Source organism: Salmo trutta, chromosome 31 (genome assembly GCF_901001165.1).
Source record: "Salmo trutta chromosome 31, fSalTru1.1, whole genome shotgun sequence".
Lineage (NCBI taxonomy): Eukaryota > Metazoa > Chordata > Actinopteri > Salmoniformes > Salmonidae > Salmo > Salmo trutta.
In genome coordinates, this window is record NC_042987.1 from 39,949,098 (window position 1) to 39,966,024 (window position 16,927).

At 44.5% G+C, this 16,927-nt stretch overlaps 1 protein-coding gene across 1 annotated transcript in view; it reads left to right on the forward strand.

Annotated features, from left to right (window-relative positions):
- Nucleotides 1-16,927, forward strand: part of LOC115170192 (collagen alpha-1(XI) chain) — a gene marked incomplete in the record, with an annotated part of 195,147 nt that overhangs the window by 50,443 nt on the left and 127,777 nt on the right. The window contains 1 exon segment of the mRNA XM_029726559.1: nucleotides 12,075-12,200. Within this exon segment, the coding sequence (XP_029582419.1) occupies nucleotides 12,075-12,200 (126 nt within the window).

A 16,927-nucleotide genomic window follows, 5' to 3' on the forward strand; every position in this document is an offset into this window, starting at 1 on the left:
CCTTGCTCAGGGGCAGAACAACAGCTTTTTACCTTGGGGATTCAATCCAGCAACCTTTCGGTTACTGGCCCAACACTCCAACTGGTAGGTGATCAGCTGATCTGAGGAGGTTCTTTACCTGATGTCTTTAAGGAGTCCTGGAGAGATACTGGCTGCACAGGCTTTTGCTCCAGGAAAGGAAGGCAGAACTGACTGGATGTCTTCCACATTTAACCCAACCTTTTTGAATCATTGAGATGCAGGTGGCAGCCTTAATCGACATCCACACCCAGGGAATAGTTGTTGTTGGGGATTAACTGTCTTGCTTAATGGCAGAACGGCAGATTTTTTCACCTTGCCTAGCTCGGGGATTCGAACCAGCAACCCTTTGGTTACTGGCCCTACACTCTTAACGGCTAGGCTACTTGTCGCCCTACAGGGTAGGGTTGGTCAGCATGGGTAAACTTCTACAGCTCGTCCACTGACGACTTAAGTTGTTATGGTAGTCATTTTCCAGGACTTCACTTGAGAAAGCATTGTGTTTACACACTGTACAGAATACAATCCCGCTAACACACTACTACAGTAGATATTAAAGCTGATATTTATCACTATCAATTCATCACTGTTAAGCTACCTTGGCAAAACTCCCTCTTTCCTACCAGAACCAGACAATACAGTAAATCTTTCACTGTAATGCCTATCAGATGTACAAGACAGAACCAGAGAGAGACAGAGAGAGAGAGAGACAGAGAGAGAGAGACATAGAGACAGAGAGAGAGAGACAGAGAGAGAGAGAGAGTGAGAGAGAGAGAGAGAGAGAGACATAGAGACAGAGAGAGACAGAGAGAGAGAGAGAGACAGAGACAGGGAAAGAGACAGAGAGAGAGAGTGACATTTCTTCCCACAGGGCTGTGGGGTGAGACAGGGATGCAGCTTAAGCCCCACCCTCTTCAGCATATACAGTTGAAGTCGGAAGTTTACATACACTTAGGTTGGAGTCATTAAAACTCGTTTTTCAACCACTCCACAAATTTCTTGTTATACGAACTATAGTTTTGGCAAGTCGGTTAGGACATCTACTTTGTGCATGACACAATTAATTTTCCCAACAATTGTTTACAGACAGATTATTTCACTTATAATTCACTGTATCACAATTCCAGTAGGTCAGAAGTTTACATACACTAAGTTGACTGTGCCTTTAAACAGCTTGGAAAATTCTAGAAAATGATGTCATGGCTTTAGAAGCTTCTGATAGGCTAATTGACATAATTTGAGTCAATTGGCAGTGGACCTGTGGATGTATTTCAAGGCCTACCTTCAAACCTTCAAATCGTACTTTTTGGAGAAATGTCCTCTGCTCTTATGAAACAAAAATAGAACTCTTTCCTTGACATCATGGGAAAATCAGAAATCAGCTAAGACCTCAGAAAAGAAATTGTACAAGTCCACCAGTCTGGTTCATCCTTGGGAGAAATTTCCAAATGGCTGAAGGTACAACTTTCATCTGTACAAACAATAGTACGCAAGTATAAACACCATGGGACCACGCAGCTGTCATACCGCTCAGGAAGGAGATGCGTTCTGTCTCCAAGAGATGAACGTACTTTGGTGCGAGAAGTGCAAATCAATCCCAGAACAACAGCAAAGGACCTTGTGAAGATGCTGGAGGAAACAGGTACAAAAGTATCTATATCCACAGTAAAAAGAGTCCTATATCGATGTAACCTGAAAGGCCGCTCAGCAAGGAAGAAGCCACTGCTCCAAAACCGCCATAAAAAGCCAGAATACGGTTTGCAACTGCACATGGGGACAAAGATCATACTTTTTGGAGAAATGTCCTATGGTTTGAGGAAACAAAAATAGAAACGTTTGGCCATAATGACCATCGTTATGTTTGTGGAAAAAGGGGGAGGCTTGCAAGCCGAAGAACAACATCCCAACCGTGAAGCACGGAGGTGGCAGCATCATGTTGTGGGGGTGCTTTGCTGCAGGTGGGACTGGTGCACTTCACAAAATAGATGGCATCATGAGGCAAGAAAATGTTGTGGATATATTGAAGCAACATTTCAAGACATCACTCAGGAAGTTAAAGCTTGGTTGCAAATGGGTCTTCCAAATGGACAATGACCCCAAGCATACTTCCAAAGTTGTGGCAAAATGGCTTAAGGACAACAAAGTCAAGGTATTGGAGTGGCCATCATAAAGCCCTGACCTCAATCCTATAGAAAATGTGTGGGCAGAATTGAAAAAGTGTGTGCGAGCAAGGAGGCCTACAAACCTGACTCAGTTACACCAGCTCTGTCAGGAGGAATGGGCCAAACTTCACCCAACTTATAGTGGGAAGCTTGTGGAAGGCTACCTGAAACGTTTGACCCAAGTTAAACAATTTAAAGCCAATGCTACCAAATACTAATTGAGTGTATGTAAACTTCTGACCCACTGGGAATGTGATGAAAGAAATAAAATCTGAAATAAATAATTTTCTCTACAATTATTCTGACATTTCACATTCTTAAAATAAGGTGGTTATCCTAACTGACCTAAGACAGGGAATTTTTACTAGGATTAAATGTCAGGAATTGTGAAAACTGAGTTTAAATGTATTTGGCTAAGGTGTATGTAAACTTCTGACTTCAACTCTATATCAAAGAATTGGCGAGGGCACTAGAAAAGTCTTCAGCACCCGGCCTCACCTTACTAGAATCTGAAGTCAAATGTCTACTGTTTGCTGATGATCTGGTGCTTCTGTCCCCAACCAAGGAGGGCCTACAGCAGCACCTAGATCTACTGCACAGATTCTGCCAGACCTGGGCCCTGACAGGAAATCTCAGTAAGACCAAAATAATGATGTTCCAAAAAAGGTCCAGTCGCCAGGACCACAAATACAAATTCCATCTAGACACTGTTGCCCTAGAGCACACAAAAAACTATACATACCTTGGCCTAAAAATGAGCACCACAGGTAACTTCCACAAAGCTGTGAACGATCTGAGAGACAAGGCATGCCATCAAAAGGAACATAAAATTCAACATACCAATTAGAATCTGGCTAAAAATACTTGAATCAATTATAGAACCCATTGCCCTTTGTGGTTGTGAGGTCTGGGGTCTGCTCGCCAAACAAGAATTCACAAAATAGGACAAACAGCAAATTGAGACTCTGCACGCAGAATTCTGCAAAAATATCCTCTGTATACAACGTAGAACACCAAATAATGCATACAGAGCGGAATTAGGCCGATACCCGCTAATGATCAAAAACCAGAAAGAGCCGTTATATTCTACAACCACCTAAAAGGAAGCGATTCCCAAACCTTCCATAACAAAGCCATCACCTACAGAGAGATGAACCCCTAGCAAGCTGGTCCTGGGGCTCTGTTCACAAACACAAACACACCCCACAGAGCCTCAGGACTGCAAAACAATTAGACCCAACCAAATCATGAGAAAGCAAAAAGATAATTACTTGACACATTGGAAAGAATTAACAAAGAAACTGAGCAAACTACAATGCTATTTGGCCCTAAACAGAAAGTACACAGTGGCAGAATACCTGACCACTGTGACTGACCCAAACTTAAGGAAAGCTTTGACTATGTACAGACTCAGTGAGCATAACCTTGCTATTGAGAAAGGCCGCCGTAGGCAGACCTGGCTCTTAAGAGAAGACAGGCTATGTGCACACTGCCCACAAAATGAGGTGGAAACTGATCTGCACTTCCTGACCTCCTGCTCAATGTATGACCGTATTAGAGACACATATTTCCCTCAGATTACACAGATCCACAAAGAATTTGAAAACAAACCCGATTTTGATAAACTCCCATATCTACTGGGTGAAATACCACAGTGTGCCATCACAGCAGCAAGATTTGTGACCTGTTTTCCACAAGTAAAGGGCAACCAGTGAAGAACAAACACCATTGTAAATACAACCCATATTTATGCTTATTTATTTTCCCTTTTGTACTTTAACCATTTGTACATTGTTACAACACTGTATATATACATAATATGACATCTGAAATGTCTTTATTCTTTTGGAACTTCTGTGAGTGTAATGTTAACTCTTCATTTTTAATGTTTATTTCACTTTTGTGTATTATCTACTTCACTTGCTTTGGCAATGTTAACATATGTTTCCCATGCCAATAAAGCCCCTTGAATTGAATTGAATTGAATTGAGAGAGACAGAGAGAGAGAGACAGAGAGACAGAGAGAGACAGAGAGAGAGAAACAGACAGAGAGACAGAGAGACAGAGAGAGACACAGAGAGAGAGAGAACTTCTGTGAGTGTAATGTGGGGAACAGAACATCTTTGTTAGTGAGGTGCCGGCTGGTGGGGAACAGAACATCTTTGTTAGTGAGGTGCAGGCTGGCGTGGAAAAAACACTTGGAAATTAAAGAGGTCTAGCTGAACACTCGGTCAATTACAAACAAAGATACTCTACATCCATTAACTTCATTCATTTTTACAGTATGAGTCTTTTTACAGTAAGATATTTTTTTTACGGTTTGAGTCTTTTTACAGTAAGAGTATCTTACAGTAATAATATTTTACAGTAAGAGTCTTTTTTACAGTAAGAGTATTTTTACAGTAAGAGTATTTTTACAGCAGGATTATTTTCACAGTAAGAGTATTTTTACAGTATGAGTATTTTTACAGCAGGATTATTTTCACAGTAAGAGTATTTTTACAGTATGAGTATTTTTACAGTAAGAGTCTTTTTACAGTACGAGTATTGGCTATCATTTATTAAGACATTAAGGGTCATTTTAGGTAGACGTGTGCTTGATGATGATTATTAGGTACAAACAGTACATCTATGAATCTACAGTATAAACATTGTCTGTGTATGTGAGACATGGCTGCCTGTGAGTGGGTTGTTAAGAGATTGGTATTAAGAAGCTCAGCAACTTTGGCAAGGCAGAAGCATAATATAATGTTTTTATTTTATTTAACTAGGCAAGTGAATTAAGAACAAATTGTTATTTATAATGACGGCCTAGGAACAGTGGGTTAACTGTCTTGTTCAGGGGCAGAACGATAGATGTTTTACCCTGTCAGCTCGGGGATTCGATCTAGCAACCTTTCAGTTACTGGCCCAACGCCGTAACCACTAGGCTGGCTACCTGCCGCCCCGATTATTGTTATGATAACATGCATATATACATACAGTACCATGTTCATTTCTGTGCCTGTCTGTCATTCAGTGGGTTGTCAACTAACACCAAGCTAGCTAGTGCTGTTAGGAGCCAGCGCGACACTCACACACACACACACACACACACACACACACACACACACACACACACACACACACACACACACACACACACACACACTGCAATTAAGGTTTACTGGTCAGGCCTGACGGAGAACAGCTAATGAGATCCAGACAGTTAACTAAGTTATGACAGATGTTAGCTGTAGTTCTGTTAGGCCTCCTCCCCTGTAATTGAATGTCATCTGGACGTGTATCCTCTCTGCTCTCTGGTGATGGGCCACCCTGATAGTGCTGGAGTTGCCTGGCTTGCTCTAGTCTGCTAATGTTAGTATGCTTGTTTGTGTCCCAAATGGCACCCTATGATCTATGACCCCTGGTCAAAAGTAGTGCACTAGACAGGGAATAGGGTGCTATTTGGAACACACTTTTGGCCTGGGTCTGTCCTGGGTCTGGTCTGGGTCTGGCCTGGGTCTGTCCTGGTCTAGCCTTGGTCTGTCCTGGGTCTGGTCTGGGTTTGGCCTGGGTTTCCCTTTATAATGTCGTCATACAGTGCCTTGCAAAAGTATTCATCCCCCTTGGCATTTTTTCCTATTTTGTTGCATTACCACCTGTAATTTAAATTTATTTTTATTTGGATTTCATGTAATGGACATACACAAAATTGTCCAAATTGGTGAAATGAAATGAAAAAAATAACTTGTTTCAAAAAATTACATTGAAAATAAATGGAAAAGTGGTGCATGCATATGTATTCACCCTTTGCTATGAGGCACCTAAATAAGATCTGGTGCAACCAATTATCTTCAGAAGTCATATAATTAGTTAAATAAAGTCATCCTGTGTGCAATCTAAGTGTCACATGATCTGTCACATGATCTCAGTGTATATATACACCTGTTCTGAAAGGCCCCAGAGTCTGCAACACCACTAAACAAGGCACACCACCAAGCAAGCAGCACTATGAAGACCAAGGAGCTCTCCAAACAGGTCAGGGACAAAGTTGAGGAGATGTACAGTTCAGGGTTGGATTATAAAAAAATATCCAAAACTTTGAACATCCCACGGAGCACCATTAAATCCATTATTAAAGAATATGGCACCACAACAAACCTGCCAAGAGAGGGCCGCCCACCAAAACTCACAGACCGGACAAGGAGGGCATTAATCAGAGAGGCAACAAAGAGACCAAAGATAACCCTGAAGGAGCTGCAAAGCTCCACAGTGGAGATTGGAGTATCTGTCTATAGGACCATTTTAAGCCATACACTCCACAGAGCTGGGCTTTACGAAACAGTGGCCAGAAAAAAATAAACAAACATGTTTGATGTTCGCCAAAAGGCATGTGGGAGACTCCCCAAACATATGGAAGAAGGTACTCTGGTCAGATGAGACTAAAATTGAGCTTTTTGGCCATCAAGGAAAACACTATGTCTGGCGCAAACCCAACACCTCTCATCACCCCGAGAATACCATCCCCACAGTGAAGCATGGTGGTGGCAGCATCATACTGTGGGGATGTTTTTCGTCGGCAGGGACTGGGAAACTGTCAGAATTGAAGGAATGATGGATGGCGCTAAATACAGGGAAATTCTTGAGGGAAACCTGTTTCAGTCTTCCAGAGATTTGAGACTGGGACGGAGGTTCACCTTCCAGCAGGACAATGACCCCAAGCGGACAATGACCCCAAGCATACTGCTAAAGCAGCACTCGAGTGGTTTGAGTGGTTTAATGGGGAAACATTTACATGTCTTGGAATGGCCTAGTCAAAGCCCAGACCTCAATCCAATTGAGAATCTGTGGTATGACTTAAAGATTTCTGTACACCAGTGGAACCCAACCCACTTGAAGGAGCTGGAGCAGTTTTGCCTTGAAGAATGGGCAAAAATCCCAGTGGAGAGACTTGCAGCTGTAATTCCTGCAAAAGGTGGCTTTAACAAAGTATTGTCTTTGGGGGGGTGAATAGTTATGCACGCTCAAGTTTTGATTTTTTTTTTGTCTTATTTCATGTTTGTTTCACAATAAAAAATATTTTGCATCTTCAAAGTGGTAGGCATGTTGTGTAAATGAAATGATACACACCTCCAAAAAATCAATTTTAATTCCAGGTTGTAAGGCAACAAAATAGGAAAATGCCATGGGGGTGAATACTTTCGCAAGCCACTGTATATTGAGAGCCAACTTAATGGTACCTATTTAGGGGTCTGTTTATTTATGCTGAGGTTTACCACTTATTGGTACCTACAGTGGCAAGAAAAGGTATGTGAACCCTTTGGAATTACCTGGACTTCTGCATAAATTGGTCATCAAATTTGATCTGATCTTCATCTAAGTCACAACAATAGACAAACACAGTCTGCTTAAACTAGTAACTCAAACAATTATCAGTTTTCTTTTCTTTATTGAACACACCGTGTAAACATTCACAGTGCAGGGTGTAAAAAGTATGTGAACCCCTGGATTTAATAACTTGTTGACCCTCTTTTTGCAGCAATAACCTCAACCAAACGTTTTCTGTAGTTGCGGATCAGACCTGCACAACGGTCAGGAGGAATTTTTGACCATTCCTCTTTACAAAACTGTTTCAGTTCAGCAATATTCTTGGGATGTCTGGTGTGAACTGCTCTCTTAAGGTCAGTCCACAGCATCTCAATCGGGTTGAGGTCAGGACTCTGACTGCCACTCCAGAAGGCGTATTTTCTTCCGTTGAAGCCATTTTGTTGTTGATTTACTTCTATGTTTTGAGTCGGTGTCCTGTTGCATCATTCAACTTCTGTTGAGCTTCAATTGGCGGACAGATAGCCTAACATTCTCCTGCAAAATATCTTGATAAACTTGCAAATTCATTTTTCTGTCGATGATAGCAAGCTGTCCAGGCCCTGAGGCAGCAAGCAGCCCCAAACCATGATGCTCCCTCCACCATACTTTACAGTTGGGATGAGGTTTTGATGTTGGTGTGCTGTGCCTTTTTTTCTCTCCACATAGTGTTGTGTGTTCCTTTCAAAAAACTCAACTGTAGTTTCATCTGTCCTCAGAATATTTTGCCATTAGCGCTGTGGAACATCTAGATGTTCTTTTGTGAACTTCAGACGTGCAGCAATGTTTTTTTTGAACAGCAGTGGCTTCTTCACGTGGTGTCTTCCCATGAACACCATTCTTGTTTAGTGTTTTACGTATCGTGGACTTGTCAACAGAGATGTTAGCATGTTCCAGAGATTTCTTAAGTCTTTAGCTGACACTCTAGGATTCTTCTTAACCTCATTGAGAATTCTGCGCTGTGCTCTTGCAGTCATCTTTGTAGGACGGCCACTCCTAGGGAGAGTAGAAACAGTGCTGAACTTTCTCCATTTATAGACAATTTGTCTTACCGTGGACTGACTTTTAGAGATACTTTTGTAACCCTTTCCAGCTTTATGCAAGTCAACAATTCTTAATCTTGGGTCTTCTGAGATCTCTTTTGTTCGAGGCATGGTTCACATCAGGCAATGCCTCTTGTGAATAGCAAACTCAAATTTTATCAGTGTTTTTTTAATGGGACAGGGCAGCTCTAACCAAAATCTCCAATCTCGTCTCATTGATTCGACTCCAGGTTATTTGACTCCTGACTCCAATTAGCTTTTGAAAAAGTAATTAGCCTAGGGGTTCACATACTTTTTCCAACCTACACTGTGAATATTTAAATTATGTATTCAATATAGACAATAACAATACAATCATTTGTGTGTTATTAGTTTAAGCAGACTGTTTGTCTGTTGTTGTAACTTAGATGAAGATCAGATCACATTTTATGACCAATTTATGCAGAAATCCAGGTAGTTCCAAAGTGTTCACATACTTAATGGTACCTATTTAATGACATATTTATTTATTCTGATGTTTACCACTTAATGGTACCTATTTAATTATCTATTTATTTATTCTTAGGTTTAATAGTTATTGTTATCTTATTTAATGATCTATTTATTGCCGAGTTTTTGCTCTGCTTGAGTGGTCTGCCTGCTAGTGCCAGTGAGCTTGTCTCTTTACAGTGTGAGAGCCACTTAACTCAATGACCTATTTCATTGATCATATATTTAACCACCAACTTAGTTGATAGAGTCATGTATGCTGAGCAAAGCAGAATATGAGAAACTCATCCAATATACACATGAGTGGATCAACACAGAGGAGACCCAGGAGGTCAGCTGAAGTATTTGTGGGGTGGGGTGCTGCTAGTTAACATTCTCTACAGCAGTGGCTGAGAGAGAGGGGGGGGGAGAGGCGGGGAGAGATACAGAGCGAGAGAGAGAGAGAGAGGGGGAGAGAGAGAGGTGGGGAGAGATACAGAGAGAGAGAGAGGGGGAGAGACTGACAGAGCGAGAGAGAGAGGGGGAGAGACAGACAGAGAGAGGGGGAGAGAGAGGGGGGAGAGATACAGAGAGAGAGAGAGGGGGAGAGACAGACAGAGAGAGAGAGGGGGAGAGACAGACAGAGAGAGAGAGGGGGAGAGACAGACAGAGAGAGAGAGGGGGAGAGAGAGGCGGGGATAGGGTGGAGAGAGAGGCGGGGAGAGATACAGAGAGAGAGAGATGGGGAGAGACAGACAGAGAGAGAGAGAGAGGGGGGGGAGAGACAGACAGAGAGAGAGAGAGGGGGAGAGACAGACAGAGAGAGGGGGAGAGAGAGCCGGGGAGAGATACAGAGAGAGAGAGGGGGAGAGACAGGCAGAGAGAGAGAGAGAGAGAGAGAGAGTGGAAGAGACAGACAGAGAGAGAGAGAGAGAGAGAGGGGGAGAGACAGACAGAGAGAGGGGGAGAGAGAGGCGGGGAGAGGGGGGAGAGAGAGGCGGGGAGAGATACAGAGAGAGGGTGCGAGTGAGAGGGGGGAGAGAGGGAGAGAGTGACAGAGAGAGATAAAGGGAGTGAGGGAGAGGGTGGAGAAGGAGGGGGGAGAGAGGGAGAGAGAGAGAGAGAGGGGGGGGGGAGGGAGAAAGAGAGATAGAGAGGGGGAGAGAGAGAGAGAGAGTGAGAGCTAAAGGGAAGGAGGGAGGGTCTCATTTCCTTTTCCAAATGTTCATGAAAAACAGACAGCCTCAGATATTTTCTAAGTACAGACTGTGGTTATTTATCTGTCCCATTCCTCTTCCACCAGGCAGACTGAGGCTGCCTCCAATACAGACTCTGGTTATTTATCTGTTCCATTCCTCTTTCACCAGGCAGACTGAGGCTGCCTCCAATACAGACTCTGGTTATGTATCTGTCCCATTCCTCTTTCACCAGGCAGACTGAGGCTGTCATTTGGGACACAGGTTGAGGTTTGGCAAGGCAGTGTAATTGGACTCGATTTCCCTAATGGTTGTGTTCGGGGGAGGACTGTACAATAGTCTTTTTGAAAGGGGGGAATTACAGACACCCTCCCTGCCTTTTTCAGAGTGAGCAAACAAAGCCTTGACACAATCTGCCCTCACCTCTTTTTATTCTCTGTTCCCAGTCTGGCTTCTTTCTGTCAGAGAGTGTTTGTGTGCATGTGTGTGTGTGCGTGTGTGTGTGTGTGCGTGTGTGTGGCTGCCCATGCGTTCACGAATGTGGGTCTGTCTTTGGACCCAGTAGAGAAACAAACCCGATGCTGGATTGTCTGAGGGAGATGCTGGTTGGTCTGTCTGAGGGAGATGCTGGTTGTCTATTTGTCAGGACGTTGTCGTTTCTTCCTCTGTCTGTCTGTCTGTCTGTCTGTCTGTCTGTCTGTCTGTCTGTCTGTCTGTCTGTCTGTCTGTCTGTCTGTCTGTCTGTCTGTCTGTCTGTCTGTCTGTCTGTCTGTCTGTCTGTCTGTCTGTCTGTCTGTCTGTCTGTCTGTCTGTCTGTCTGTCTGTCTGTCTGTCTGTCTGTCTGTCTGTCTGTCTGCCTGCCTGCCTGCCTGCCTGCCTGCCTGCCTGCCTGCCTGCCTGCCTGCCTGCCTGCCTGCCTGCCTGCCTCTCTATTATCATGTATCTACATTGGTCTTCTGTCACACGTTTGTTTGATTTTCATCATGTATGGAAACAACATTAGAACTCACTGTATTCTGTTCTCAAATTTTACTTTTGTAATGTGATATACTCTGAGTTATATTAATATGATATACTCTGAGTTATATGAATGAGGTGAGGGGTGAGTAGTGGGGTGAGTTGTGGGTGAGGGGAGGTTTGAGTTGGGGTGAGGGGTGAGTGGTGGTGAGGCGAGGGGTGAGGTGAAGGGTGAGTGGTGGGGTGAGGGATGGTGAGGGGTGGGGTGAGGGGAGGGGAGGGGAGTGGTGAGAGGTGGGGTGAGAGGAGGGGAGTGGTGAGAGGTGGGGTGAGAGGAGGGGAGTGGTGAGAGGTGGGGTGAGGGGAGGGGAGTGGTGAGAGGTGGGGTGAGGGGAGGGGAGGGGATGGGGAGGGGTGAGGTGAGGGGAGGGGGGAGGGGTGAGGGGAAGGGTGGGGTGAGGTGAGATGAGGGGAGGTGAGGGGTGGGGTGAGGGGAGGGGTGACACGAGGGGAGTGGTGAGAGGTGGGGTGGGGTGAGGGGAGGGGAGGTGTGAGGTGGGGGGAGGGGATTGGTGGGGTGGGGTGGGGTGGGCTGGGGGGAGGGGTGAGGTGGGATTGATCTGTTTTGATGTAGCAGAGGTGATTTGGAATCGTGAATCACCTCTTGTGAAGAGGCATCCCTGCCTCAGACCCTAAAGGTCTCCCTCAGACCTAGATACTGGGTTGGTGAGCAGGAGACCCGGGTTCATTCCCGAAAGTTAAACTAACATGCTATCTCCTCCTCCTCTCAAGGAGATGTTTGAGGAACATCAATTATCTGTCACGTCTCTTCTCTTGTGAGCTGTGACTTGAGAATACTGATGTCTTCTTCTCTCTTCTTACAGGGTGACATACAGCAGCTGCTGATTGTGGCCGACCCACGGGCAGCGTACGACTACTGTGAACACTACAGCCGAGACTGTGAAACACCTCATCAGGAGCAGCCACAGGCACAAGAACCAGAGGATGAGGTATGGAGAGAGGGAGGGAGGGAGGGAGAGAGAGAGAGAGAGAGAGAGAGAGCGAGAGCGAGAGCGAGAGAGAGAGAGGGAGGGAGGGAGAGAGGGAGAGAGAGAGAGAGAGAGAGTAGTGTGTTCTTGTAACATAAGATGTATTGGTAGAGCTGTAGATGTATTTGGTGGAGCTGATACCTTTATAAAAACGTATGTTGTCCCTCAAAGACTATCTTTAAAGCCTCTCCTTTGAAGACATATTACATTACACAAGCATTTATAGATGTAACAGTGTAGGTTCCGTCCCTCTCTTCGGCCCAACCTGGGCTCAAACCAGGGACCCTCTGCACACATCAACAACTGACACCCCACGAAGCATCGTTACCCATCGCGCCACAAATGCCGCGGCCCTTACAACGCAAGGGGAACAACCACTTCAGGTCTCAGAGCGAGTGACGTCACCGATTGAAACGCTATTAGCGCGCACCACCGCTAACTAACTAGCCATTTCACATCAGTTACATAGACACTAACAGTGTATGAAGTATTCTCCTTGCAATTTCTGACGAAGACCAGCAGCTCAAAGCCCACCTTTGGGTATTGGAATAGCTGTGTATCTCAGAGCCTTTCAGTCTAGTAAGGTTAAAACATTGAACGTCTGATGAAACTTTTGACAAGGTTCTCATGTGAAACCAATTTTTTTTTGTTCTTCTCTCATCTATTTGTACCTATTTATTAATTTCATTTTATGTTCCATTGATGGAGATACGATCGTACAGCATTTCAATACTGACTCGGATGTTTTTACTGATCTCTGCTTGATTTTGAGTTTTATGTCGACTGGCTCCAACTCCACATAATCCATCAAACACACAATCGTCCTCTCTCCCCAAAGCCACATTCTTCAGCCAAATCCACCTAATTGAAATACAATGCTTAGTGTCTGGGTTTATTTCTCTCCAAATCGCACCCTATTCCCTATATAGTACACTACTTTTGACCAGAGCCCTATGGAACCCTATTCCCTATATAGTACACTACTTTTGACCAGAGCCCTATGGCACCCTATTCCCTATATAGTGCACTACTTTAGACCAGAGCCCTATGGCACCCTATTCCCTATATATAGTGCACTACTTTTGACCAGAGCCCTATGGCACCCTATTCCCTATATAGTACACTACTTTTGACCAGAGCCCTATGGCACCCTATTCCCTACATAGTGCACTACTTTTGACCAGAGCCCTATGGCACCCTATTCCCTACATAGTGCACTACTTTTGACCAGAGCCCTATGGCACCCTATTCCCTACATAGTGCACTACTTTTGACCAGAGCCCTATGGCACCCTATTCCCTATATAGTGCACTACTTTTGACCAGAGCCCTATGGCACCCTATTCCCTACATAGTGCACTACTTTTGACCAGAGCCCTATGGCACCCTATTCCCTACATAGTGCACTACTTTTGACCAGAGCCCTATGGCACCCTATTCCCTACATAGTGCACTACTTTTGACCAGAGCCCTATGGCACCCTATTCCCTACGTCGTGCACTACTTTTGACCAGAGCCCTATGGCACCCTATTCCCTACGTCGTGCACTACTTTTGACCAGAGCCCTATGGCACCCTATTCCCTACATAGTGCACTACTTTTGACCAGAGCCCTATGGCACCCTATTCCCTACATAGTACACTACTTTTGACCAGAGCCCTATGGCACCCTATTCCCTACATAGTACACTACTTTTGACCAGAGCCCTATGGCACCCTATTCCCTACATAGTGCACTACTTTTGACCAGAGCCCTATGGCACCCTATTCCCTACATAGTGCACTACTTTTGACCAGAGCCCTATGGCACCCTATTCCCTACATAGTACACTACTTTTGACCAGAGCCCTATGGCACCCTATTCCCTACATAGTGCACTACTTTTGACCAGAGCCCTATGGCACCCTATTCCCTACATAGTGCACTACTTTTGACCAGAGCCCTATGGGTGCCATGTGGGATGTAGACTCCGTATTGTGATAGTCTATCCCGAAGGGAACGTTGATGTTCACTATGAGCTCACACTACAAACTTTCCGTATCCTTCTGCCACAAAGTCTGAGCCCTCGCTGCGGTGTGTGTGTGTGTGTGTGTGTGTGTGTGTGTGTGTGTGTGTGATTTATACCTATAATGAGTCCACCAGGATCAGGAGCTCAGCTGGGGTCACACACACACACACACACACACACACACACACACACACACACTATCTCTCTCTCTCTCTTTGCCTGTGAAATATAAACCTACCACAGCTAGATTGATGCCCAGCCACTGCTGCTAGGGGTTATAGCGCCTCTAATCTCTAGCCTGGTCCCAGATCTGTTAGTGCTGTATAGCTAACTGGCTAGCCTATCTTAACCTGGTCCCAGATCTGTCAGTGCTGTATAGCTAACTGGCTAGCCTATCTTAACCTGGTCCCAGATCTGTCAGTGCTGTATAGCTAACTGGCTAGCCTATCTTAACCTGGTCCCAGATCTGTCAGTGCTGTATAGCTAACTGGTTAGCCTATATTAACCTGGTCCCAGATCTGGTACAGAAGGAGAAGAAGATCCTGGTCCTGGAAAACATTGTTTTGACGTTTTCAAGACAAGATTAGTCTGACAATTGTGAGTATTAAGAAAGGGTTGAGACACTTATCTTCCAACTCCTGTTAGGGAGATGATTTAAGAGGGTCACATTTAGATGGATAGAGTCTTTGACTGAAGATGATTACAATGAAATGGGTAGAGTCTTTGGCTGAAGAGAACCTCGTTGAGATGGATAGTCTTTGGCTGAAGAGAACCTCGTTGAGATGGATAGTCTTTGGCTGAAGAGAACCTCGTTGAGATGGATTGAGTCTTTGACTGAAGAGAACCTCGTTGAGATGGATAGTCTTTGGCTGAAGAGAACCTCGTTGAGATGGATAGTCTTTGGCTGAAGAGAACCTCGTTGAGATGGATTGAGTCTTTGACTGAAGAGAACTTTGTTGAGATGGATTGAGTCTTTGACTGAAGAGAACCTCGTTGAGATGGATAGTCTTTGGCTGAAGAGAACCTCGTTGAGATGGATAGTCTTTGACTGAAGAGAACTTTGTTGAGATGGATTGAGTCTTTGACTGAAGAGAACCTCGTTGATATGGATAGTCTTTGGCTGAAGAGAACCTCGTTGAGATGGATTGAGTCTTTGGTTGAAGAGAACCTCGTTGAGATGGATAGAGTCTTTGACTGAAGAGAACCTCGTTGAGATGGATTGAGTCTTTGACTGAAGAGAACCTCGTTGAGATGGATAGAGTCTTTGACTGAAGAGAACCTCGTTGAGATGGATTGAGTCTTTGACTGAAGAGAACCTCTTTGAGATGGATAGAGTCTTTGACCGTGTCTAGACTTGTCAGTTCAGGCAGCTTTAAGTATTCTGATCATGAAATTCTGAACGCATCATCCGTCTAAACCTAGATTTTAAATGTCTATGGTGTCCACAGCGTGTCAGGATTCCCTTTTTCTATATTCAAATGCCATTCTACAAACAGTGGAATATGATAATAACACAACAACTACTGATGGAAGTAGCTAAACTACTGTAGCTAACTAGCTCCCTCCCCCCATCTTTCCTAACCCGGACGACGCTGGGTCAATTGTGTGCCGCCCTATGGGGCTCCCAGTCACGGCCGGCTGTGGCACAGCCTGGGATCGAACCCCATTCTGTAGTGGCGCCTCAGCATTTTGATGCGGTGCATTAGATCGTTGCACCACCCGGGAGTCTTTGACTAAATCCTTGTTGTTTTCAACGAGTCGATGGAACAACTTTATAGGAAGGCCTATTCTAGGTTATAACAAAAATAAAATCAGTCAATCGAATCAATAGTTATTATATGATCAACCAATCAAGTGTTCCAGGTCTGTTTATCAGATGATGGACGGATGGACGGATGGAGGGTCAGGGGGTTCAATGTTCATACCATGACTTTGACCCTGACCTCTACCTACCCAATAATGCTTTGCAACACCCAGACACATGCAAGAGGAGAGAGGCAGGGATGAGAAGAAGGATGGAGCAAGAGGGGGAGTCTTTTATGAGCACGCTTAAATATTTATCTCTTTAAACTTTCTCGCCTGTGGTGGGGAATTCTTCAGGCTTGGCCAGGCTCTCAAACCTCATAAATATACTGTCTCTGTGCCTTTTCTGTGCATTCCCTTTTCCCCACTCTCTCTCTCTCTCTCTCTCTCTCTCTCTTCCCACTCTCTCGCTCACTCTTCCTCTCTTTCTCTCTTTCTCTCTCTTCCCATTCTCTCTCTCTTTCTCTGTCAGTCTCTTTTGATTTCTGCCTGTCTCTCTCTCTCTATCTCTCTATTATTTTGACAGGGTTCAGCAGTTGAACTTGAACTAATATTTATCTGTCCCCTCGGTATCAGTGCTAGAACCCTGTCAGTAGCCTGTTAACAGAGGTATCGTATCTGGGACTAGAACCCTGTCAGTAGCCTGTTAACAGAGATACCGTATCTGGGACCAGAACCCTGTCTGTTAACAGAGATACCGTATCTGGGACTAGAACCCTGGCCGTAGCCTGTTAAATTAATCTACCTAGTCTTTGTTTTGACTGGACCTCATATTTTTTTTCAGGAGAAAAAGGTTAAAGAATCTTCCTAAATCAACGAGTAGAATTGGATCTCTTAGCAACTACTTCATTCATTATCTGTTTTCATTTGACTGCACCC